Source organism: Zeugodacus cucurbitae, chromosome 2, assembly GCF_028554725.1.
Source record: "Zeugodacus cucurbitae isolate PBARC_wt_2022May chromosome 2, idZeuCucr1.2, whole genome shotgun sequence".
In the NCBI taxonomy this organism is placed as follows: domain Eukaryota; kingdom Metazoa; phylum Arthropoda; class Insecta; order Diptera; family Tephritidae; genus Zeugodacus; species Zeugodacus cucurbitae.
In genome coordinates, this window is record NC_071667.1 from 69,631,893 (window position 1) to 69,658,513 (window position 26,621).

The 26,621-nt window shown below is 33.6% G+C and overlaps 1 protein-coding gene across 8 annotated transcripts in view; it reads right to left on the reverse strand.

The window, feature by feature from the left end:
• LOC105211906 (complexin) overlaps window positions 1-26,621 on the reverse strand; it is a 290,240-nt gene that overhangs the window by 74,456 nt on the left and 189,163 nt on the right. Inside the window, exon 1 of one of the 8 annotated variants that reach the window (XM_011183593.3) lies at window positions 13,401-13,594. The exons of the other annotated variants lie outside the window; for them this stretch is intronic. Coding sequence (XP_011181895.1) covers window positions 13,401-13,455 — 55 coding nt within the window. The 5' untranslated portion in view covers window positions 13,456-13,594. Of the gene's footprint in view, window positions 1-13,400; window positions 13,595-26,621 lie in introns of those variants that run through there. 8 annotated transcript variants of the gene reach the window in all.

Consider the following 26,621-nt stretch of genomic DNA (forward strand, 5'->3'; position numbering starts at 1 on the left):
CTCAAAGTAGCAGTGGCGCTAACATTATTGAGCGTCTGTGTGTGTGCGTCATTGTGTTAGTGTGTTACGGAACAGCATAGAGGTAAGTAGTGACGACTAATGCATTTCCTACAAAGTGCAACAAATACACAAGTATCACTTGAAAAGTACGAGAATATACGTTTTTATATAACGGTATATGCAACTTTGTTGCATGCAATGCTGAAGCCAAGTTTTTAGGAAAGCTGCAACACTCATTTGCTTAGTGCTCGAGCCATATCTGCATATGTTTGTATGAGTATATCCTTGTCGCTTTCGTTTCAGCGAAAAAACAGAATCAGATATACTAGAATACTAGAAATATTCTCCGAAAAATAGGTGATTGTGTCGTTGAATTGACTGACATATAGACACATATACATTGCATATGTAATTTATATGCACTTCATGAGCACTAAAGTACCGTTACTATGTCAGCAGCATATGCTTTACTGATTTTTCCAATGCACTTAAAAACGCAAACGCGTACATTTTCATCGAAGGTTAAGGGCGTGGCACACAATAGCGTATGCCACATGATGAAAACTATACAAAGAAGAGATCTGTATATGTGTGTGTGTGTGCGATAATAATAATAATGCTATTATGTAAATACGTAGAAAAACACACACACGCACATACACAACTTTCATATAATTATGCATGTATGCAAGTGTGTGTGTGAGTGCAGCATGCACTTTGTGGCAACATTGTAACATTTGCGTGTGTTATCGGCATTGACGGCGCACATAAGCAGGGCAGGCAGGAAGCTAGCTGATGCCATTCGGAGCAACACAACAACAACAAGAAGAAGAAGAACAACAACAACAAAATGATGACATCGATGTGCAAAAATACCACTTGCAACTTGCAACTTTCGACTTGTACGCACATACACGCCAACAAATGGTGTGTAGTGAAGGTCTTTGATTGTAATTAAAAATAAAGTGCAGTGAAATTAAATGAGCCAAAAAAGTGTGCAAAAACAAAAAGTTTTTGCCACAAAGTTGTTGTTGTTGGCGGAATATAATTTCAACTTTTTCCATAAAACTTTATATTTCGCATATATTTTCCATCGAACTTTTTCACATTTTTTGTTCTTGATTAATTTAACAGTAAATTGATTACAGCTTACTGGCATGCATTAATTTTAATATGGGGGCCCATGAAAGGAATTTTTCAATATATACGGTGCTGTCCTTTGTGATGTTTAATCAAATTTTGCATGCACATTGCCACAAAGCTGGTTATTATTTATGGTTGCAAGAGACTTTTTATAGTTTATATATAACATAAATGTTTTTGAATTATACTACTTATATATAATAAGCGAACTAAAATTGCTGATATTTAAATGTATATGAAAACTGGCTTTATATAGCTTGTATCACGTATTAGTTCAAGAATATTGTAGTATTTTATAATAAAATTTTCGTTAAGAATTTCACGTTTAGCAACGCGGCAGGCAATCTATGAGAGAAGAAATGAAACCCCAAAACAGTGAAAGCTTCCAGCGAAGTCTTGGATTCTACTGAAGAATTTCATATGCAAAGTTGAATATCCAAGCAACATCAGAAGTAATTCCTGTTCAAGGATGGCACAGCATTTTATATATTATGGTGCGAAAACATTTGGAAGATGACGTCAATTTTGGATCAACGACATTTTTGGAAGTTATTGTACCGCTATGAGTTTATTTTTTACATTTGGAAATTATATTTATATTTACTGGATACTTGAGTTTCAATTGAAAAATAGGGGATTTTATGGCAGCTTATGACTTAATCATTGAACGAAACACTGTTGCAACGGAGGTCGGATTCCACATACGTGATTATAGTAAATCAACGTAATTTTTCCGGAAGACAGCTTCAAGCGTTGGAACTATTTCAATGGAAATTCCCTCAATCCAAATTCCAGTAATTTTTTTTAAATATTTATGTATGAATTTTTCGTTGCTACATATTGAAGAATTTTCTATTATCTGCCAAATGTATCGATGCTTTAATCTCGCCTATGGGAATTGACTACCTCAGAGTAGCGATATTGCAAAAATAGACTTCGAATAATAAGTTTGTAACTTAACGATCTTAGCCATTCTCTCTATAGAAACAAAAACTGGCACTAAGGTCCTCATGAAACTGGAATTGAACTGTTGCCACGCCAAGCAAATCACTCACTAGAGTCAATAATGGATATACGCGAAATAAAATTACCAATCCATATAGCAAACTTCACCAAAATTTGTCCACATTCATATGACTTTTGTTTTGTATGAATAACCGAAATGAGCGAAATGACAAACTGTATAATTCATGGTCTAATCAACTTCTAGTATTCATTTTTTCTTTTAATTAAATATTACTTAGAGGGCTAAATACCCATGTACCAACGCATGGCCTTCCTGTAAATAATTTCAACCTCAGGTATGGCAGAAACACGAATCACTATTCACTGACCTCTCTTTGAACTATATTACAAATGACCGTTAGCAGAAGAAAGTTATAATATTTTAATGCTCTTTTAAATAACCTTTGCTATTTTCTACCTTTTTCCATTCAAAGGTAGCTAAGGCACCACTTCATAGCGTGTACTCGTTATCTGCAGTGTATAGTCACATACTCATATGAATTGCAGTAAAGGAACACACAACTTATGACACATGCACACATTCAAAGCACTCACATGTATCCTTTTGTTTTTGTTACTGTGTGCAGCAAGTTGCTTTTTGATGCAAAATTGTCATGGCGTAGTCAACGTTATTCCCACAACAAAAAAACGAGTGCGTTTTCCACTGGTTTGCTTTTTAAAATGTATGCCTACTATAGGTGAGTGTGTATGTCAGTATGTGCGAATAGTTGTGCTTCACTCAAATGTCATTCAAACTTCTGGGCTACCCATTCATCTATACAAGTCAGCCGCAACGCATTCAATGAAACAAAATATTTGCTTTTCAAAAATACCAGCACTCATACCATTTTTACTTACAAACATTCAAACATACATAAATGGATCATACGTATATGGATGATTCCATAGGCAGTGCAGAATCGAGTTCAGAGAAGTGGTGAATAGCCAACAGGAAAATTTTAGGGTAGGCATACCTTCTCTACTGTGATCATAAGCTACTAAGACAAAATAAAGCTTTTATTTAGAGCTTTTGAAAGTTTAGTCGACAAAAGTATAGATTTTTGTTGAAAAAAAAAATTTAAAACTGCTATGCGGAATACACTGTATTCTTCTATCTTGCTTCAACATTAATTTCTCCACCAAAAATCCCATCAAACCATTGAATGTTTCCCAACAGGGTAACTCAGACATCAATCACCCCAACACACACACCATTTAAAATACTGCTACTAGTTTCTACAACCTGTTTTTACACGCTTCCACTTTTATTTCCAGTTCTATTTATTATGGCTTTTTGTTTTGCAAAATTTTATCAGTCAACTTTTGCTTTGTCAACAGCAAGTCAATGTCGTTGCAACATTGAATGCGTGCCACCCCCACTGCAACTGCTGTGTGTGTGTGCAATCAAAGAACGAACGGGCGGACATATTTACCCGCAACTATGTTATGCAGCAGAAAAAAAGCGTTGTGATTGTGCCGTGTCTCTGTGCTACCTTTCATGCTCAGTTGTGTGGCAGCAAGATACAGAAAGTAGCGCAGGAATGTCGGTCGTCACTCACTTTTGATAAGAGTCCAGTCATTTGCTTTGCAAGCCGGTTTTGCTTTTTTTGCCACGCTCACTTATGTGGATATTCATAACGCGATATGGCAACTATGGAAATGCGAAACGAAATGTAAATAAATAACATAGAGGCAACAAAAAGTTGCATGTAGTTGCAATTGGTTTTTGTGTTTGTTGTTGAAGTGGTAGTCAGGTGCTTTTTGCAAAGTTTTTACTAACAAATAGCGATATATATAGAAATATATTTGTATCAAAGTATATGTGGAAGTTTTTGCAATTGGAACACTAATTTTTTTACAGAGTTGTCATAGTTTTTTGCTCCGAAAATACCTCTGAAAATAGTTCTGTGATCTTCCCACTCTACATTATACTGAAAAGTATATGAGCGAAAGTTCTAAACAACTCTACAATACTCTCAAGTATGCACTCTATGATTTATAAAAGCATAATGATCATAATTATATGAGAGATAGTCATTGCTTTTTGTGGAGGAAAAGCTCCAATAATATAAACTGAAGGGTTCTTCGAACAAAGTTTTTCAATTAGCTTAGATAGCCTACGATAGTCTTAATATTATTAAGCTCACGATAGAACAGTTCTTTTGACCCTTAAATTCTGCTTTAAACAAGTTTAGTAACTTGGGTTCTATAAAAATGTTCGGACCTTCCTTAGAAGTATTTAAAGTCAAGATAATCCAATATTAGACCAGTAAACACCTTATTTGGTCAGGTATCTTTTGAGACCATTCTCTGTACAAATGTCTTTGAATGGCTTCGTTAGAAAATGGTAAAAGGCGATAACCTCAAGTCGATAATTTCGTCTAGATTCAACTACATCATCATATTCTTGATTATCGAACACAAATTTGGCTGATAAATATTTTACTACCGCTATTCTTCAAATGTATATAGCTTGAGATAAAGTAATTATAGTGAACTTAATAATTTGAATTCACAGTCATTTAACGATTAATTTCGTTTTTTTTTACAAAATAGAATAATGGATGATTTTTAGAAAGGAGTGAATTTTTCTCCAAAAAATTGTTTTCATTCCTAAAAAGATAAATAATTTTTTCCACAAGGTGTTTTGCTAATTGGATTCAATAAAAATGCAGAAAACTATACAGAACTATTTTTATTGTTGGACTTCAAATCGATTTATTGAACTATCGCTCAATATCTGCAATGATAAACTGCAGCTTGAGTTAAATTCAGAAAGTAGTAGTAGTGAAGTAGAAGAAGACTTTTATCGACAACCAATAAAAAAGAGTACAAAGATTGATAATCACAGCATTTAACTAACACTTTACATTAACAAAAATCGCATAAATGCGCTGTAAATCACTTATAATGAATAATTTTAACGTAAAGCTTTTAAATATAATTATCTATATTTTTCATGATTTATTTATCTATAATTTTTAATGAAAATAAAATGACTTGACTTCAAATTCAACTTAGCAGTAAAGCAACCGCCACACAACTTTAATTCATATATCAAACAACTGACATGTCGCCAACTATGCTACGCTTATTGCACTTCCGCTCTTTTTACTTAACTACCGTGGCTATCTGTGGCAGTTGTTGTCAATGTATCTGCAGACGACAAGCATATTTATCTCCATCATTTATACTGTTTTTTACTTTGTCATCACATAGCAATCAACTGACTTTATAAGTACACAGAGCAGAGCTACACACATGACATATGTGTGTGTATGCGCTTTTTATCAACTTCAACAAAAATATCATTCTCAGCATTATTGTCATGCTGTAGAAAGCAGAAAGTTGACTGCAAATGTAACTATCTCTCTGTATATGTGTGTGTCTGTTTGTGTGAATGTGTGGTTAATAACTAAGTTTTTGTATCAGATAGTACTGTTAGTTATGGACTCATCATCACTCTGCTCGCAGCTGTTATTGTCGTTGCCATTGACGTTGTCGTTATCGTTATCATAACGACATCCCTACATAATATCAACTCTTCAAATAAATATGTGATGGCCGCAACACATGTGCATTATATGCTATAGATGATGATGATATCTTTTGTCCATGCCACGCACTGGACTTCTCAACAATTTACTCAACATTTTACGATATGATTCACTGTATATTTATGTATGTGAAGAGATGTGCTTGCGTCTGTGTTGAAACGCCCTCCTGTGGCTGCTTGTGACATAGTTGGTCGATTTTTGTGATTTTATTTTTATTGTTATTACAAATATTTCTATTAAAGTGGACTTCCAATCACATGCACATAAATCAGCGCTCAGATTGATTTCTCTGATTTTGTGGTCGTTTTCGTGTGCCACGGCAATGGAGATATAGAAAATGTATAGTTGAGAGCAGCTAGTAAACTGCAAAAGTCGCATAAATTGTCACAATGTTTAGCAGCGCGGTTGACGACAAAGTTATGTAACTTACAAAAATTGATATTATTTGGACACACATACGTAAGCAAGCAAATACTAAATAATTAAATAGCTTTGAATTTACTATATCTGCTTTTATGGAAAAAAATCTGACATATTTTGTTGAACAAATTTTGTCAAAGCAAAAAACTTTTTGAGTTGCGAGTTAGTTTTCCCGAGGCATGTTCTTAGTTTCTCATTAAAATTTTGTTTATTATAGTTCTCTTTACCTATCTTTTATTTTATTTAGTATTACGTATAATTTTTACTTACTATTTGATATGCTTAGTACTCATAAATATTATAGTTAAGATTTTTATGGCTCACCTGTAAAGAGAGAGAATAAAGAACAAATTATTTAATAAATATTGAAATTAAAGTGGATATAATATTTTTTTATAAAAGGTAGAATATAAGTATATAAATATTATTTTTTTAAAAATATACGCCCGAACATGTGCCTTAAAATATAAGTATATCACAGAAGAAAAGTCTAACCCAGAATAATTTTAACTTACAAGCTTACTTCGTAAAGTATATATAGCAAATCAGCACTTATAACATAGCTTTGCTGTCAATATTTGTGAATTTTTAAAGGTCATAAGCAAAGTTAGCGCCCATAGGAAACTCTATGAGAGACTAAAATTGTATTTTAATAAAAGTTTGAATTTTAAACACTCAAAACTTAGAATTCTATTGGTGTATTAGAAAATTTTATAAAAATAAACTCTAGCTCTGCTCCATCGAGCGCATTTCCTAAAATGCTGAACTTTTTTATCCATTTTTTTTTTATATATAATTTTTTTTAATGAATAATATTGAGTGTCATCAGCAGCTCTTGACTAACTATATCCAATATTGGTAAAAAAGTTTTAAACAGGAAGATCTGGAACTAACTTTTATCAGAATGTAAATACATTGAATTTTTGTTGCCTACATTGCGGCGCTACTATTTTTATAATATCGTTGAGAGGTAAAATGCAATATATCTATGTTTGGACGAATATAGTAGCTATGATCGAGAGACTATGCTCTATATTGACATAAAAAATATTAAAACCGCATGATTAGTTTATTTGTATGCCCCGCAAATTATTTCAAAACCTTGACCCAATTTAAAATACTGTGAAAAGTCAATAAATTTAATTTTCTTGGTATAATGTAATTTTTTCTGCCCCAGACATAAAATATTAAACAAACTTCATTTTATGAAAAAAAAAGCAATAAAAAGCTGTCAGTGAAAAATATTTTCTATAGGAACACATTTAGTTTAATCATGTTTCATAGAGTTTTGACTGAAATTTCATATTTATTCTTTCCAGTCTTTACCGAAAATTGGTGAAAGCGACTCCACTCCAGCATCATTGATTTTTTTGATACATACAATCCTAAAGGTATGCTTCATTTTTAACAAATTTTACAAAAACTGTCACCTTGAAAAATTTTTATATTTTCTGGTACTTTTATTCGAATAATTCTTTTATTTTTTAACTTTGGCCGATTTTTTCCTCATTCGATTTTTTTTTGTGAGAAAACTACTATCTCTTTTTCATTTAACATAATTTGTTTGTTGTGGCCTTTACCTTCCCTTTATTTAAATAAGAAATTCGAATGTGAAATTGTACGTAACCCATATTTCTTTTACAATAATACCACTAAATAAACACACATAAAATCATAAATGTGCTGACCTTTATCGTCTATAAAAACATAGAGTTTTAAATATCAAAAGAACATTGAAACCATTAAAAAAATGTGTTCCTATTTTTATTAACTAACCAAGCTCATCAACAAACGCTTCACAATTCCATTTATTTCCGTAACAATGGATATTAAAAAAGCTGAAATTTAATTTTCAATTTTTATAACCAAATTTTACAAGTCCCTTATGACATTTTTCAAATAAATATGATAGTAAAGTAATAACAAAAAACCAATTATTGGCATCGGTAGCAGTTAAAAACCCAGCACTTAATATGCGTGGCATGTGTTCGCGGCCATTTTCAATAGTTACAACTAAGCCGTACAACACAACACTTGCATTTAATAGCCAATTCCTAGAATATTTCGGCCACTTAAGTACCTGCAACAACACAGCTGAGCACACAGCTGCGTTGTTACGTTGCCATTAGTGCGATGTAAAGCTGCGTAGATGTAAGTGCTCAAAAACTGGTAAAAGTTGCTATCTCTGCGCTATTAGCTGGCAACCGCTGGCAATAAGAAATTCCCAACGATTACAACGGCCATCTTAATTTCAATGTTAATTCGCTGCAATTAAGCTAATTAAAAAAAAAGTGAACATCAAAAGCAAATGTTCGCTACACTCTTTTGTTCTTACTCTGCAGCCACCCCCCATCTCTCATGCATACTTTTAATAGAGCAATTTCAACGATTTCCCAAGCACTTGTCCGACTTGATACTCGTTGAAGGGTAAACACACGGGAAAATGAAGTAGAAATCAATTTAAATTTTAAAGTAGAAAATCCCAAAAAGAAGAAGATAAAATGGTTGAGAAGAAGGGAAAAAATTACCAGCAGTCAGCATGAAATGCCCCAAAGGCGAAGATGGTCAAACATCGAAGGTTGTAAGAAAAGCGATATGAAATGGAAAATAATAAGAGCGAAAAAAGGAAGACTCGGCACAAAAAAATTGCTGATAAGAAAAGCAGCTTTTCAATGTAAAATAAGCGGGTAGCGTCGGCGGTGGCGGCGGACAAATGCTACAGATAATGAGAAGAAGATACAAAAGCAGCCTCAACCTGACGATATGCCATGTGGTATGAGCAACTACAAGCAGCTACACACAGAGAGACAGACAGTTAAGTAGTTGTGTGTGCCATTGAGCTGAGACTGTAAGGAAAATGGATGAATAGCTGAGCTGTGGAAGTAACCCGTTAAACAAAAAAAAATGGAAGCATGCAAAATAATGAAGAGAATGAATTGCGAATGGAGAAAAAAGTGAGCTCCGAAGATGCTGCCAAAGTAAAATGAGCTGAAAATGATAACGCGCCTGATGAACAGACGTTGCGTGTGGCTGAAAGGCGCGGAGGGATGGGTAAAGAGATGGGTACGACGGGATATGCAGCACAATTAAATGGTTGCGCAAAAATGACAAGTTTTCATTTGAAGTGAGGTGTGGGGAGAGAGAAAGGTGTGCTGGTGAAGCAACCTTTTTCACATCAGATAGCAAAAAGTATTTTAGCGTAGCGATAAGGGAATATTACTAAATAAAAGAGTCTATGTGTTTGGACAAGTGGTCGAATAGGTTTTTACTGGCTAAATTTATTTAACTGCTGCGTTTTTTGTTTATTTTGAATTCGGTAGTAAGGGCATGAAGGGTGCGTGTTTAAGAAGTTTAATTTATTTAGTGGCGTAGTGTAAAGGAATCGGTTTTAGTTTGTGTTTTGAATGAAATCTATCTTAGGAGTACACTCAGCAATTTCTTGCTTTGGTAAATACTCTTTGCTTTGGATCATTTTGGGCCTCTTATGGTTTTATTAGATTTTAAGAGAATTGGGTGCTTATGGTTTAACAAATTCAGTCTCTAAGCGGATTTATTAGCATAATATAATCTGGACCTTAGTAACTGTTTAGGTGTGGAATAAAGATATATCGTCGTATCTGCCCTTACCACTTAGCATTTCTTAACCTTATTTTAGAATATGCACGAGTTTTGGGATTTCTGTCAGAAACTTTCAAAAGTCTACGCAAAAGGCTTCATTAGCGAGTATCATTTAAAATAGTTTAAGAAGGACTAATGACCTTTTTCGACATTCAAACCTCTTCCTTTACTCGTTTTAGAGGGACACAGTGTGCTAGTTAGGCCTATATTTAAAATAGTCAAATACGGATTTAACCTCTCTTGATAGATAAGAAGCAGAAGACTACTACAAATTAGGTTAGGATATAAATATTATAGGGCTTCAGAAAAATGTCCCTATATGTCTTCGAATATAAATAGCAGGTCAATTATGCAGAAGTAAGAACTTTAAGTTAAAGTTTTTTATTAAGTATATGAATATATTTAATTTTATCATCTTAGGAGCTCTGTTGCTATACGAAAGTTTGCTATACGAAATCGGATTGAAAAGTGAAACAACTCAGAAAAATAATAAGTTTACTCATTCTGAAATCATTATGCTTCTTATCTATCAAACTGAGTATAAATCAAGTAACAGCTGTCAAAAAGAAAAATTCCGAAAAAAGTATTGCCTCAATGAAAACAACACGTCTAAAAACCATCCGTTTCATTATGAAGGAATTATTTCGTATAGGGTATTCTTATAATGCCAAAATATCTATTAACATCGCTCTATTTTTTATAATCAGTGTTTAATTAGTCTTCAAATATTATTTTTCTTGTAAATTAATGCGTTTATATATTTTTCAATATTACAGTTTTTTTCTGCATAAAAAAATAATCAAGGAGCGCAATAAATGCGGAAATTACTGAGAACAAAAATTTTAATTTTGACGCATTTGTCAAGTAATTAGTCAGATATAGTACGCCACTGACCACAGAGTGTGCGTTTGATAAAAAAAAAAAGATTTAAAGCATTCCATTCAACTATTTCACCGCTATACTCGTACAATGTACAAAGCAACCGCAACTTGAAAAGCCAATACTTGAGTTTACTTATGCTTTCCTTTGAGTTTACGCATATTTACATACCGGCGACCCTTTTTAAGCAGAAATTAAGTAGCTCAAAGGAAACGCGTACAAAATTACATACATAAATACATGAAAGCAGAAGCCCACTTCGCTTTACCCCTTTTCAATCAGCGTGTGTCTCCGAGCGCAGAAGAAAGGCAGCTTTTGTGAAGGAAATTGTCGTGCGAGGCACCGCAAATATGCATTTTATGCGGCACAGACGAACACCTTTTAATTAAAATGATTGCTACACCCTGTAAAATCATTTTTCTTTCTGATTTTTTTCTCTCCTGCTTTAAGTAGTTTGTGTAAGAAAAGTCGCTCGTGTGCCTTGCACAGCCGCAATTTGTTGTATCTCTTCGGTTTTGAATGCTTTTGGTTGGTAAGTAAACCTTTTTTAATACTTTCGCAATGTAGACTTCATTAAGTTCCCTCCCCAGAGGAATTATTTTCAACTTAAGCCGATACACTTAGAAACTGGTGTATAATTAAGAAAAGGTTTCACGCCAGCAGTGGGCGGCCTTACAAAAGGCGATTAAGTTGGGGAGATTTCATATTTCTTTTAAGCTAAAAGCAACAACAAAATATGCAGATACACAAGCTTGCTTGCTTGATTCCCCAACAATAACGAACACAAGTAGTTGCATAAGACATTTAGGTTTGGCCAATATCCGGGTGATTTGGGAATAATTAAAACGACAAATGCCAAAAACATTTATGCAGAATTTATTATATACCAAAAGCGACCGCTTAGTGGCTGAGCGCACAAAAAAAGCAGCAACAAAAAGTGTCTCAGTTTACAGCAACAAAGTGACTGTTAATTTCGTTATCACAAAAACAAAAAAAACTTTACAACACTGTTATCAATTTGCAACTGCTTTTAGCTTTATTTATGACATTTCTGCCTGTATGTGTTGTGGTGTCCGTTACATTTTTACAAGCACACAAATTGTTTATACCAGTTGTAAATATGTTTACTTATCAATAAAGCGCCGCACTGAGTGATTGTTGACAGCTGTCGGCATGTCAGTGAATGTTTGTTTTGATTTTCATGTTCGCCCTGTTCGCCGTTAACTGCACCCACTTGTGTTATGGCTTTGCGATAAGAACTATGCTGATAAGATAATTGCCGCTTTTAATATGCGCTTGCTTACAAAAACAATTGATAACCTTTAGTTGGTGTGCTTTATTTCATATTTGTGGTGTGGTGTCATTAAGGTGCGTATGGAGTGGGTATTTGCTTAGTATACACATATGTTTTACTTAGTAAAGGGTGTTTTTTTTGGGCATATCGATTTCAAGAATAAATAAAAAAATAAATAACAAATAATTTAATGTTAGAGTTAAGACTTTCTTTAGCTTAATTATAAAGATAAGGGGTTTTCACTATATTTTAAAAATGATTTCGGACAAGTAACCGCCGCGACTTGTTGTAGCAATTGGTGCTGTATGTCTACAATAAATATTGTTCTGAAGTAATTCTATTCATTACGACATGACAAAAAAACTGGGTGTGAATATAGTAAGAGCTGTCAAAAATAAAAGCTCCAAAAAATTATTATCTCATTAAAAAATCACACGCCTAAAAACACACCCCTTATAAGTAATATGCAGGTAAATATGTCATCTAAGAAATTTTAAATACATTTTTTTATTGAGAATAATTTTTTTTTCGAACCAATTTCGCTTTACAGTGTCAATTAAATGTCAATAAAAGAGTCTCAAACCTCTGTTAAGGCATTAGTCTGCTTTACAGGCTTCAATAATCGATTTTTTTGCTTTGTTTTAAATCTCTTCCAAAACTATCCAAGAATACGTCTTTAAATTCCAGAGGCCAATTCGACATATTTTCGAAGCTAGAGCAGTTTAAGTGGCCGAGCGTCGTGCAGGTGCGAATGCTCAGGCAGACTTTAAAGCGCGTTTTCTCGAGTTTTCATTTTCACAAGTGTTAAAAAACGGTGCCGGCGATAGCAAAAAGAATATATGTCCGATCGAAAAAAACCAAAGTGATCTAGCTTCAGTATTAAATTATCTTCTATTTGAACTAAAAAAGTTGGACAAAAGTGTTATTTAAACTACTTGTTTTGCAACTTAAAGTCAATATTTTTTCTTAAAAAAGTGAATTTATTTTTCAAACTTCGAAAAAATTTGGAATTTTATAACTTTTTCGGTATTTTTTTAGTTCATAAAGAAAAGAAACTTATAAAAATTAAAAAAAAAACAAATTGGTTTCACTGTTTCAGATGCATCGCACGACCTCCACCACCCGCACCGATTTACAAGTGCAGACTCCAGGCGCTCCAAAAAAATACTTACAACTTTGAAAAAATTTCAATATTTTTTAATAATAAATATTGTTTTTTCAGCCTTAAATATAGTACACTATCGTCTGAAAATTCCATTTACCGCAATCATTTCCTTCCCTTTCAAAAAAAAATTGCTAAAAAAAAGCTTTTTTTCGTCTTCTAAAGCAGACTACGGAACACAACCGAACTCCATATATGTATTTCCAGAACATTAGTAAATGGAGGTCATCAGCCCCATCAGAAAACCCCTCTAAATCGCTGACACTGCTTTTATCAACAGCAGAAAGCATTTAGTATAAAAAAGCGCTGTGCTCTGACTCACCAAACACTTTATCGATGGCGCGCGATGGATCTGCTATATATAGAAATTTGTCCATAGTCTCTTAGTTATTGTGTATAAAAACAACAACACTTATTTAAGATTTATTAAATGAGAAAAATATTTAATTTTACTGACGCTATTTAAAACCACTTCACACAAAACCTAGCACTCTAAGGGCTCGCACAGTAAAAACTACTCACACTGCTTGTTTTCATTCCCATTCTTTAGCTTATCGCCTTGACTGATAAGAAAGCGATTATATTAATTAATATTTTTGATAGAGAAAGCAGTCGAAGTTTTTGAAAACAAAATGAACAACTGAGTGAGTGTTTAGTTGTTTCTTGAGTTACTGGAGTGAAAATTTCTATTGTAACAAGCTCTTTTAGGGTCACGAAAGTGTGATTGTGATTGAGGAAGAGAGCGTAATGCGTAAATGCTTTTACTTATATTTTTGTGATATTTGAGTAATATATTATAGTTATTCTGAAAAGTGTTGCAGAATTCACATTAAATATTAATTAAACTATTCTGAGTTACTTTTGATAGAGGAAGGGTACTCTGATTACCTCAGAATAATTCAAAAATATAATTTGGAGTCTTAAAGAAGGAGATGTATATTAAAAAATGCGGTGTCACATAAATTTTGCCAACAATAACAAAAACAATATCATCTTCATTATCATTTGCAAGCCAAATTACTCACATAAGTTCAAGGCAACACTATATTTTTCATACGCCATAAACAATTTTAACATTTTCTAGTGTTTTGTAGCTGCCGCAAAGCAATTCCCTAATGAAGATAAATTCTCCAGCGTCATTTTGCACTTACCAAACACTAATTACTCGTGGCGAAAGCCAACAACTCGCCACCATTATGTAGGTGAAATTTAATGCACCGAAAAATCTGCACTCGCATAACCGCATTAAAAATGTAATGAAACAAAAATTTAACCCGTTAACAACGTGACCGCAACGCATAGTGAAATTTGCACACTCCACAAACACATACACACACCACATACAGTCAGACGAGCAAAATAGTCTCTGGGGTGATTACTAACATAGAGAGCGCCCGCGCTGCCACTATGCGAGAAAGCACATTTGCCGAGGACTCATGTGTGTGTGTGTTTTTAGGTGTGTGCGCGTGTGTTTACATACTAGCACATAATTTCTAATTGCCCCCTAATAGAGTTTGACGCGCAAAATTAAGCAATGAAAACGGTAATGTATACGCCATGGTGGCACTAGCTATACGACGCTAAGCGCTGTATGCTGAGCGTGTGCGACTGCAACTATTGCTGTCAGCTGTGCACGTGTGTTTGTTTGTTTGTGTGTCCATTGTATTGCTATTTATATGGAAAGTAAACAGCTGTTTCGGCACTCTGACAAAACAGTTATGTGTCCACATATACACACGAATATGTTTATGCTTGTGGAAGTGTTCATGCGAGCGCGCACTTATAGCTGTGTATACAAATTTGGCGCTTTCCACTACATTTGTGGCGGGTCACATTTAGTTGAAGTACCATTTTTAGTGTGCTCGTTATTTCAGCTTTTGCAACAGCGTGTGGTTTTTGTTATATTTTCCTATTAAAATGTTTAGGTTTACGCTCTTTTAACAGTTTTAACAGCGGCTGTTAGAGGAAAGAGTTTATTTTTATATTTTTATTTTATATTTTTTTCTTAAGTAGGAACTATTCTTTGAATCACTAAGTTGAGTAGATTTGCAATTTCAAGCCACGAAAAATTTAAAATAATATATTTCGGCACTTTTGAGTACTAACACAAGACCCTTACTTCACAAAGTTAGTTTTAGTTTAAAAGCTCACACACAAAAAAGTACAGTTTATATATTATTAAGTCCGTTTTTCTGGTTCCGAAAGCTTGAGAGAAGATCAACTCCTCATTTTAAACTTATTTCTGCAATTCTTAAAAACTTTGCGATAGCATTAAATTTTAATTTGAAAATTTTGGTTGAAATAGTTGATTCAATTAGTCCTAAGGTCTGTGAAGGAATTTATTCAGAATTACTCGAAGACTGGTTCATATCTTTATTAGTTCAAGAATAGTTAAGATTACGAATTTTTAAATATCACTCAGAATATAGTATTATGTTGTAACCCCAAAATTTCCTCAGAAAAGTCATATCTACATTATGAAGACCAGGTGATACTTCCTGTTGTAAAAATTTTAAAATCATTAATATTTCTTAAATATACTTATAAGAATCAGCGATTATCTTTTTTGCAGTTGGTTAGTGAAACTATTTTTGAAGATTATATCTAATTCCACATGTCAGTGCATTGAAGCATTTGGGTGTGTGAGACATTTTACTCGATGGATTAGTTGGTTCACAAAATTTTGAAGCTTCTAATATTGGAAATTGAACCTTTTGTTCGCTTAAATATTAGTCATTTAGAATTCTTAGTAGAGAAGATAGCAAATCATCCAATAGAAACCCTTAGAGGCCATATAGTAATTTTATCTCTGTTGATTTGTAATGAAGACCTTAGCATCAAATAAGCTAACGAATTAGCCACTGATCTCTCAAGATAGATAAGTACCACGATTGCTACCTTTAAAGTATCTATTATATACACCTATATCTATCCATTATAACAAAATTCTTAAAAGAATTAAGGTCTTTAATTTTTTAATGCAGATTTTCATTTTGTTTACACTTCGAACATAAACATTAGAAAAAAAATTAAAAACAAATATGTATGTGTTTGTCTATATTTACTTTGTTGTCCTTACATTGAGTTTATGCAAATTTGTAACTGTTTGCTAGGGGATGCAGCTCAAGACACAAATACTTGCTTTATTTCCCTTCTCTTATGAGTAACTACATATATCCCTAGTAAAAGTATACTGTACGTGTGAGATCACACATTCTGATATTTATTTTTTTTTGACAACTTGCGGTGCCAAGGAAACAGCAGCTGTTGCGGTTGTGGCTGCAGTGACTCCACATATGCCACTCGCCAGCAGAGTGAGCCGTTTTCTATTTACCAATGTGTAAATTGCAAATAAGCAGGCTAACTGGAGAATACACTCATATGTATGTGAGTACATTTCGCTACGTTCTAAACTCCAAATGGAGTCCCACAAGTAGACACACAATACAATGATATAACAAAAAAATCCTCAAATACCCGCCACAGCCGCACACTGTTATCGCGTGTTGTTATACTTTTGTGTGTGTGAGTTTGTGGTTGGGATACATTCTATTTACAATTTTCTCCAGCGAATCTCAACGGAAATTAAATCCAAGCATGCAAAAGCAACAAGAGCAATATGGAAATGCCAGATTCTTATCTAAATACAAAGCTAAGAATCTATACAAACTCACATATGTACTTATGTTACACAGAATTACATAGAAGCTTTTGTAAATTTTGTAAATTCAGCTGGCGCATATGCCAAGTGCGTACTTGTTGTGTTAACTTTTCCATCATTTCAATTGCAAGTGGGCGTCATACACCCGCGCTGTGAGCAATTGCCAAGTGTGTACAAATGCTTTGTCGGTTTGATTTCATTATTATTTACATTTTTATTTATTTTTTGTTGTTGTTATATTTTCTTTTTTCTTTCTCTTCTTAGAGGAATGTTTTCAATTAAAATATTTGTTAAAAGCAAACATTCGTATTTTCGGCAGAACTTTGTTGTTGTTTTGGTCTTGCTTTGAACTAATTGCAGCGACACCTAACGGTTGTTATTTTAATAGTGTTACTTTAAATTTTAAAGATTATCAGTGTTTTCTGAATAGCCTTAAATTTTTGACACCTTCCGCTTACCGATTTTGAGAAAATTAAATTTAAAGGCTCTAGCGAAGAGACCAGCATATGGAGCCTGATGTGTATATATATTTTTTGGGGTTCCCAAACAAAATGTTCATAGTGGAATGAGTTGGAAGTTTAGTTAGCACAAAAGAAATCTCATTTCTGATCATTTATAGACATAAGTACTTCGTATTGGAAAGTTTGGCATGCATACCCATCACTAAGGTGTTATTTGTAGTTTTTAAGAATCACTTAATTTCATTGAATACTATTAGTATCTAGAGGCAATAACAGGCTTAGTGTAAATACTACTTGGACAGATCTAATTTTTTATAATTTTTAATGTGGTATTAAGAAATTTTATCTAGTCAAACTGGACCTTTTACTATCACCGTTCTCTACATTAATTGCTCGAGAGTGTCATCTGACGGATAATTTTTTAAGATGAAAGCCAAATGCAAATTAAATTTTCTAGTAACTAATAGCCGCCTAAAGTTGTTTGAATAGATATTTAAATTATGAATATATTAGAAAGGCAAACAAACAGTTTAATTTTAAAATAATAAATAATATATGAAATGCAAAAAAAAAAAAAATGATGAAGAAAGCATCACAAATAACAATTGTATTAGTGTATCTTTAATCAAACAAATTAAACTCAATTTTGTGCCTTTTATTGATAGCTTGGTATTTACCTTTTAACTTTCTAAGAGAAATATTAATTAAAAATAAATTGAAATTAATTTTGGAATTTTCCAAATTTATCTATAAACTTTGAAGTGTCAATAATATAGCTTAAATAAGCTTAAAGTTAAAGCACAAGAAGCGTTTGAAGAAAATGACTCGAATGCTGCATTATTTACCGCAATTCGCTCAGTATTTTCTTTAAATTCTTGAATTTAACTTTCTTTGATATTTCGTTTTTTGAATGCGCAAACTTTTCGCACAACAAACTCATATAAATATATACATATGTATATATGTATAATATGTTTGTTTGCAGCTACTTTTCGCTTTCGAAGTCGAACTTTCAGTTGCTCACAGAAACTTTTGCCTAACTTTTAACATATTTCTAATATATTTATTATTTATTCACTCCTTTCATTTCTTGAAATTATCATTTCTTGTTGTTTTATTTTATTTCTATTTTATTTGATTTTTTTTTGCTTTTGTTTTTGCCACAGACATTCCAACATCGACCACAAAAGCATACGACAGCTTTCACACCAACTTGCTAACGCAGAAATTCGAAACCATTAACGGCACCTTAGATAAATGCTGATGTGGCGCAGCTGTGGAGGAGGTGGAGATGATGTAAGGTGTTGACTTGCTAAGGCAAAGCCACCGGAAGGATAACTGCAACCGCTGCTGCTGCCTCCTGTGCTATGTCAAAGGAATTTAATAAACACCAGCGCAGTGGCTGTGAGTCTTCCTCATCATCGCTTACAACAATAAAATATTTTCCAACTTTTTTTTTTTTTTGCGTATGCTATTATTGCTGCTTTCTTGTTGTTTTTGTGTAAAATGAAGAACATGACAAAAATGCAAATACTTTGCCCACAAAATGTGGTGAGTTATTTCAGGCTTGAGGAGGAGGAGGAGGAAAGAGAGTAATAGAAAAGTTATGTGAGTGGGGTGTGGCAGTGCTTGTCCATTGTCTTTGTTGTTGCTGTTGTTTGCCCACAACTAAAGACCAGAAGTCAAGAATACGCAAAATGCCTGCTCAAATATGCTCGCCAGCAAAGTCAAAGAACAAGAGACGAGCGCATGCTACGCATACAACTGTGAATGACGCCAGAAGAATGTCTACAAGTATGAAGAAGTTTAGTAATTTCCCAGCCGCAGCATGCAAGGACAAACATTTGCGGCCTCTTAAAAGCACGCAAGGAATATGTACATAAAAGAACAGTAGAGAACGTACGAGCGAACGACAAATAGAATTGCGCCTACCTGCATACCAAGGTGCGAAGTAACACGCCTACGAAGACATTGTATTGCCGCATAATAAAACGCACAGAATCGCTGCAGTGGACCAAACATAGCTTTCGGCATGACGGCCGGCATTCAAATGTGACTACAATGGACGCTGCGGCATGCCCGTCAAATGGTGGGTCGCTTTGTGCTCTTGTTGTTATTGTAGTGGCACGTGTTTCGTGTCACGATGTCCTAAACAAAACTTGCTGCCTTTTCAAATGGCATATAATGCGGTGCGTGGCATTCAAACACGCATTTGCTGCGTACAGGAATTTACATTAAAGAAAATCTGATGGAGCTCCAGTGGAGGCTTAGAATAAAGGACATATGAAACAAAAGTGGTATGGAATAGGTTGAAATAAGCTTTGTTGTTGTGAATCTACACAAGTTTGTAGTAGTTGGTTTACAAGAATATACCAATATTCGGTTCCAAGTCGTGGCTGTATTCTGGAAATTTTTTCATGTCTCCCTCTTGAAACTCGACGAAACGAGAGTCATACAAATACCAAGCTCACAAAACTGCTAACAAAATGAAACCACTAAAAACTAATACTGAATAGTAGTTTAAACCTCACACCATAGTACAAAACAAAAGCTCAGAGAGCAATGTGAAAATTTAACCAAAACTATTTCAATATCAACGTGGGTTTTCCTCAATTTTAACAGCTGTTATTTGTTTGGCGATTGTTTTGCCAGCTGCCGTGATACTGCGTGTGGGACAAATATTATACACATGGAAATTGTATTGCTGTCAAATAATAATTGAAGCTTGTTTTAACCCCAGTTTCTCTGCACGTTTGCGGGCAAAAGATGTTCTATAGTTATAAATATAAGGGAAAATTTAATTGCACTGAAAATTTTGCATAAATTATTATAAGAGACGAGCGTAAAAACCAGTTTGTCTTGCTTTTTGTGAAATAAAGACTCAAACAAATAAACTTGGGTCTGGTTAAGAACTGAGGTTCTAGAAAGTATTATATGCCAAATTTCGTTGAAATTGGTCGAGTAGTTCCTGAGATATGGTTTTTGACCCAAAAGTGGAGACGCCATCACATTTTCCATTATTAACAGTAATTTGAGTGTAGTCCTTCTTTGCCATCTTTTAATTGTAAAATCTTACTACAAATTGGAGTAAAAAGGTGATTCGCTTATAAGAGCTTGAGCACTATTAGTCTCTTTTTGTAGCATTTCGGATATGAAAGGCTACAACTAGGCTGTCCACAGCACAGTTCGTTCCATTTAAGGATGTAAATACTTAAGTAGACTGTAGTGTCCATTATGAAGTCAATAGAGGAGGAAAACAAAAAATTAACTATTGGGATTATATTGACTGTAATATTCTAACAGCCTCGAAATCCAGCGGAGAAAAACACTCTTGTCAACTTTGGACTGAGTAGGCAATTGAAAACTAAAGTCCCCTCTCGACGAACCAAAATTATACTCCATAAGTCGCTCATTATTCCCGTCCTGATGTATGGCGCTGAAGCGTGGAATATGACAACATCCGATGAGACGACTTTTGGGATTTTTTCGAGAGAAAGGTTTTGCGCAAGATTTATGGTCCTCTAAACATTGGCAACGGCGAATACCACAGACGATGGAACGATGAGCTATACTATGACATTGACATAGTTCAGCGAATAAAAAGACAGTGGCTACGCTGGCTAGTCATGTTGTCCGAATGGATGAAAACACTCCAGCTCTGAAAGTCTTAGATGCAGTACCCGCTGGAGGAAGCCGCGGTAGAGAACGACCTGCACTCCGTTGGAAAGACCAAGTGGAAAGTGAGCTGGCTTCAAAAATAAAAAAAAAGTGGAAAGAGTGGCGCGCACTGGTGGATTCGGTTATAATCGCTTAAAGCGGTTCCTACGCCAAATATATATATAACTCATCAACATATTTCAAATCACGTAAGCAGAGAAGCAAAATTTTCGAGAGTAACAAGTGGGTGCAATAGGAATTTCATATAGATAACGAAAATATGCTTACAGCGATAGAATGATGATACAAACACATGTATTGAATGTGTTTTTCATGATATTAAAATTTATCTCAACTTCGTGTGGAAAACTTGTTTTTTGAAATATATCAATAATAAACAAGTAAGTTCGGGTGTAACCGAACATTTTATACTCTCGCAATTTATTTATTTAACTTTATTTATATTATATAATACACAAATTGACCCACATATTCGTCATATATATTGTATAAAGTCCATTGAAAGTTGGAAACCATAATATTAGGTTAGAAGCAGCGAGGTCCTCGTGTTCGATATATGGGGCCTTAAAAACCTATGTTCCGATTTCGGCGGTATTTGTGCAAAGTTCTGCACCGATATCTTCACTTACTTACTTCACTAGTGCTTACTTTATATATTGTAATGTAAACGACTCAGATCGTCTTCAAAGTTCTGGTATATAGGAAGTAGGAGTGGTTGTGAAGCGATTTGGCCTATTTTCACATCATATCATTAGAATGTAAGGAAACCAAGTTTCATTGAAATCGGTCGAGTAGTTCCTGAGATATGGTTTTTGACCCATAAGTGGGCGACGCCACGCCCATTTTCCATTTTGTAAAAAAAATCTGAGTGCAGCTTTTATCTGCCATTTCTTATGTGAAATTTAGTGTTTATGACGTTTTTCGTTAGTGAGTTAACCCATTTTTAGTAATTTTCAAAATAACCTTTGTATGGGAGGTAGGCGTGGTTATGATCTGATTTCTTTCATTTTTGGACTGTATTAGGAAGTGGCTAAAAAAAACGACTGCAGAATGTTTGGTTTATATAGCTCTATTGATTTGCGAGATATGTACAAAAAACTTAGTAGGGGCGGAGCCACGCCCACTTCCCCAAAAAAATTACATCCAAATATGCCCCTTCATAGTGCGATCCTTCATACCAAATTTTATTTCCATAGCTTTATTTATGGCTTAGTTATTTATGGTAGTGATCCGATTTTGCTCATTTTCGAAAGCAACCTTCCAATGGTGCCAAGAAATAAGTATGCCAAGTTTCATCAAGATGTCTTAATTTTTACTCAAGTTACAGCTTGCACAGACGCACGGACGGACGGGCGGACAGACAGACATTCGGATTTGAACTCCACTCTTCACCCTGATCACTTTGGTATATATAACCCTATATCTAACTCGTTTAGTTTTGGGTGTTACAAACAACCGTTATGTGAACAAAACTATAATACTCTCTTTAGCAACATTTGTTGCGAGAGTATAAAAAATATTATTATCTCAATAATTGTTGATTTTAACAAGCAAATATTTGTTTATGTAAAATTTATTTCGCAGAAAATCAAAATTTCAATAACTAACAAGTCAATACCTAAAATTTATTTCCCTTCACTCAGCAATTGCTGAATAGACTGCTCTTTTTCATTTGGAGTAATTTGCAAACTAAATTCAAATATTTGTTTATCCGCCAGCAAATATTTCAATAATCATATGTACATAGAAATAAGCACATATATTTGCAAGTAAGCATTTTATTTGAACCCTAGCTTGCGGCAAGAAGTTGTTATGAAAACAAAATACTTTGAAAATTTGCTCATAATATAATATTAACAAAGCAGGCTTTCAGTTTGAAATACCGGGAAAGACATAAAAGAGAATTTATAAAAGCTTGTAAATGTAGCGGTTGGCTAGTTAGAAAATGTTCCGTTAATGAATGCACCACCCACCCACTCAATGCCAAACTTTTGTTTTGTAAAAGGGGATGCCAGATTTATATTGTGTCCGAGAAATGCTGAGCGCATACATACACGCAGTCGAATGTAGAACCAATCACACTGAATTCAATTAATATTAATTTAATTAAACGCGCTGCCTCGATATACATATATTTACTCTAATAACAGACAATAAGCCATAGTGAAATGGTTATTGAACATTCTGGCAAATAGACAGCTGAACAGACAGGCAATAAACAGCAACATGTACCGTTAAACTGGGGTAAATATATATATTTCTACATAATCGCCAAACATACACTCACATATTATATATATTATCTGGCACTTATAACCGATCGAGCGTACAGATTGTGGCCAAATTATGCCAGAGGCGTTACATTAACGTTATTACTTGCACCAGTTCATAGAAAAGCCGAAGCGACCGAAATACCATAACTTGCAGCTCAATCTGCTTCACACAGAAAGGCTATCTGCCATTTGAAGGCATGTAGCTTGTGTGATGAGCGCATTAGCCGTAATTGCTGTTAGATGTGTGACATTGGCAGCTCCTAACTGCTGACGCTCAAACAACAAGAGCACTGTAATAGCATACATGGCTAGTGTAAATGCCAATTTAAACAATAAACAGCAGAGTCAGAGCCAGAGTCAGAGCCAAAGCAAAACGGCGCGGTATCGAGGCGTACTGCTGTTGTCACAAGCACACTGCTAGGGTTGGACCGCAGTGGCGTATTGACTACCATTGTTGGCTGCTGGTAAATAGCGAGTGACAGCAAACATGATTATGCGCTTACAAAGCTCTAAGCTTACAGTTATTCATATAAGTGTGTGTGTGTGTGGAGAGCATATGTCCATCTAGAGAGCGCAGTTTAAGTCACTTGCAAATATAGTTAGTAAACTTGTAGTGTATAAAGCATTAAGGCGTAATTGTATTATGCTTAGTGGAGTATACACTTACTAGCCCCAGTTCAGAATATTCTGATGTGCAGCTAACAGGCTGTAATGCCCTTCAAGTCATCCATATGTTTGGCTTTGTTGCGGCATATAATTATTGGAGAGCAAATTTTATAGTTAATGGAGGGTAAAAGAATGTAGTGCTTGTGATCTTCATAAGTAGGCAGAGGAATGGAAGAGAAATTGAAATATCAATATTTTCATAGAAAATAAAATTTTCTACAGTGCTCTGTGAAGTAGGTTTAGAAATGTAATTCTATAAATAATTTTTCTTTTTGATTTTTGGGAATAAAATATAGGAAAACCTGGCGATACTCTTTTTGATTAGATTTATTAACTTGTTTCTATGAACAACCTTTATAAGGACTCGCCAAAAAATTTTCAATGAAATCAGTAATGATTAGAAGGGTAAAAGTTCTGAATATTGAATTTTTTTTTTTAATTTTCTTTACTCAATAGTTATCTACAGAAATCTTTCCCCTATGCTATCGATTTTCTATATTCTAAATTTAAATTTTCGATTTTAAATTTTTTTGAATTAAATCTGAATTAAAAGTTTTCTTAATGATTTTCCTTTTAAAAATCCTAAAAATGCTTCAAGCAGAATATGAACTATAAACTTAGCCTTTCTTCGTTGGAAATTGCAAAGTAATAATTGCGTTACTCATACGACATGTTGGCCCTACATTTGAATACCCAAACATATAGTAGGAATATTTCAAAAATATATTTAATAAATTTTTGGCTCTCTTTATAGTTATTTGAACTTCGCTTAGAGTATGATTTAAACCCTTTCGCGAAAAACGAAATTTCCATTAGAATTTATTGCAAGCATTTAAATTTTCAATTATAGCCACATGTCGTTGGGTCAGAATTGCATATTTCTTTTAGATTTCTTTCACTTCTTCACTTGACAAAAAGTCTTGCGTGCTACAACGGCACGTGTTGACCTTAAATGGCACATTTGCAAAAGTTATTTGAAAAGGACTAAAGAATCAGTTCCGAAGCAAACAATAAAAGGAAGTCTATAAGCAAATATACAATAGAAAAAAGTTTATAAATAAATAAAAGAACTGTGTACACATACTGCTTTTATTGTTTAAATATGTAAAGAGGAAACTTCAATTTGAAGGTCACCAGCAAATTTATTTGAAAAAGGCGCACGAAATGTCAAACACTAAATAAATGACAGGAAGTTTGTTCATTTTACGAGCGGAAGGATGCAGAAATACAAACTTTTTTTATACATTTTGAAAACGATGAAAGAGTCTAGGAAATTTTAAGTATTTTTATTTTGAAAAATTATACTTTTTTGTCTCGCACAGCTTGCAACAAATATCAGCATCAAATAAATCTATTGCTGCAAACGGAAATCCATTTTTTTCTTATTTTTTAACCCATTAAAATATCTACAGCTAAACAAACATGCAAATATGTACTTAATTTTAACTCTATATATTTCTATTTTCCGGAAAGTTTGGTAAAAAGCATTAAATCTACAACCTCATAGATTTATAGGTCATACTTTCAGCAGTAGTAGCAGCGATACGAAAGTGCTAAACATATTTTATTTAGAATCACCACCTTTTTCTGCCATATGTAAATTCACGTTTTTGCATAACAGTAATCAATTTTCTTTCAGTGGATAATCAATATTGTGCGAAGTGTTTTGTTTTAATGCCTTAAATATTTATTTATACTCTTTATGGGCAGTCGAAATGTTTTTCTAGCAGGCTCATAAATTCTAAACAGTATAATAAATTTTGGCAAATTTATTACGAACATACCGACGAAAGGGTGGTTAATAGTGGCAATTGCCAATAATAATTTATGTACTGGGTGCTAGTCGGTAGGCATATGCTAACGATGTTACTTTGCGATTTACATTTTAGTGGTGAAATACTTCATTGTGTTTTATGCATTTAATTTGCTCCATTTTGTGTTATATTTAAAAGCTTTCACTACAATGAAAGCTTTCATTATTTTAAGAGCTTTCACTTTTTAAATTATTAAGAATAATAAACTTATGTAAAGCATTTGCTATATTCTTTTTTTTAATTTTTGTTATGATGAAAGCTTTTGTGAAAATTTAAAAATGATGAAAGCTCTTGAAGCTGTAATTGTTTAAAAATCATATTTATAATTGTTATCTATAAACAAACTCGTAAAACATTAAGTTGATAAAGCTTCCAGCACAGAAACTGAGCTTTCATGTTTTGTTTTCTCAATGTTTTAGTCTAAATGCGATTTTTTCTAGAAATTATGTTACACAAGAACTTTTTTCATCAATTTTTTCTTTTCCAAAATCTGTTAAACGTTTTTTTGTAATTTTTTCTCTCAGCTGACGTGTGAAAGCTATGTTTAGTAATTTTTAAGTACACAAATCTATACATTTATACATACAGACACATAGCATATTTATTTACAATAGAAATACATATAGTAGTAGTATCGAATGCTTATTTATACTTTACCTCATTATGAATGACGTTGTTAAGATTGTTGGATTTGTTGTTGTTGTTGTAGTAGATTGTAGTTGTTGTTGTTGGTAGTAGATTGTAGTTGTAGAGAAGGTGTTGTTGTAGTTGTAGTAAATAGTAATAATCCGCATATATATTTGTTAGTAGTAGTAGTAGTAGTAACGGTAGTAGTAGTTGTAGTAGTAGAAGTAGTAGTAGAAGAAGAAGAAGCAATTCAACAAAATCGGCAAAAAGCAAAAATCAGAGTCAAATTAAGAAAGAAAGATAAAAATAGATAAATTCTATGAAAAACACATTATTTCACAATTTTCTTATGGAAAAAGTTTC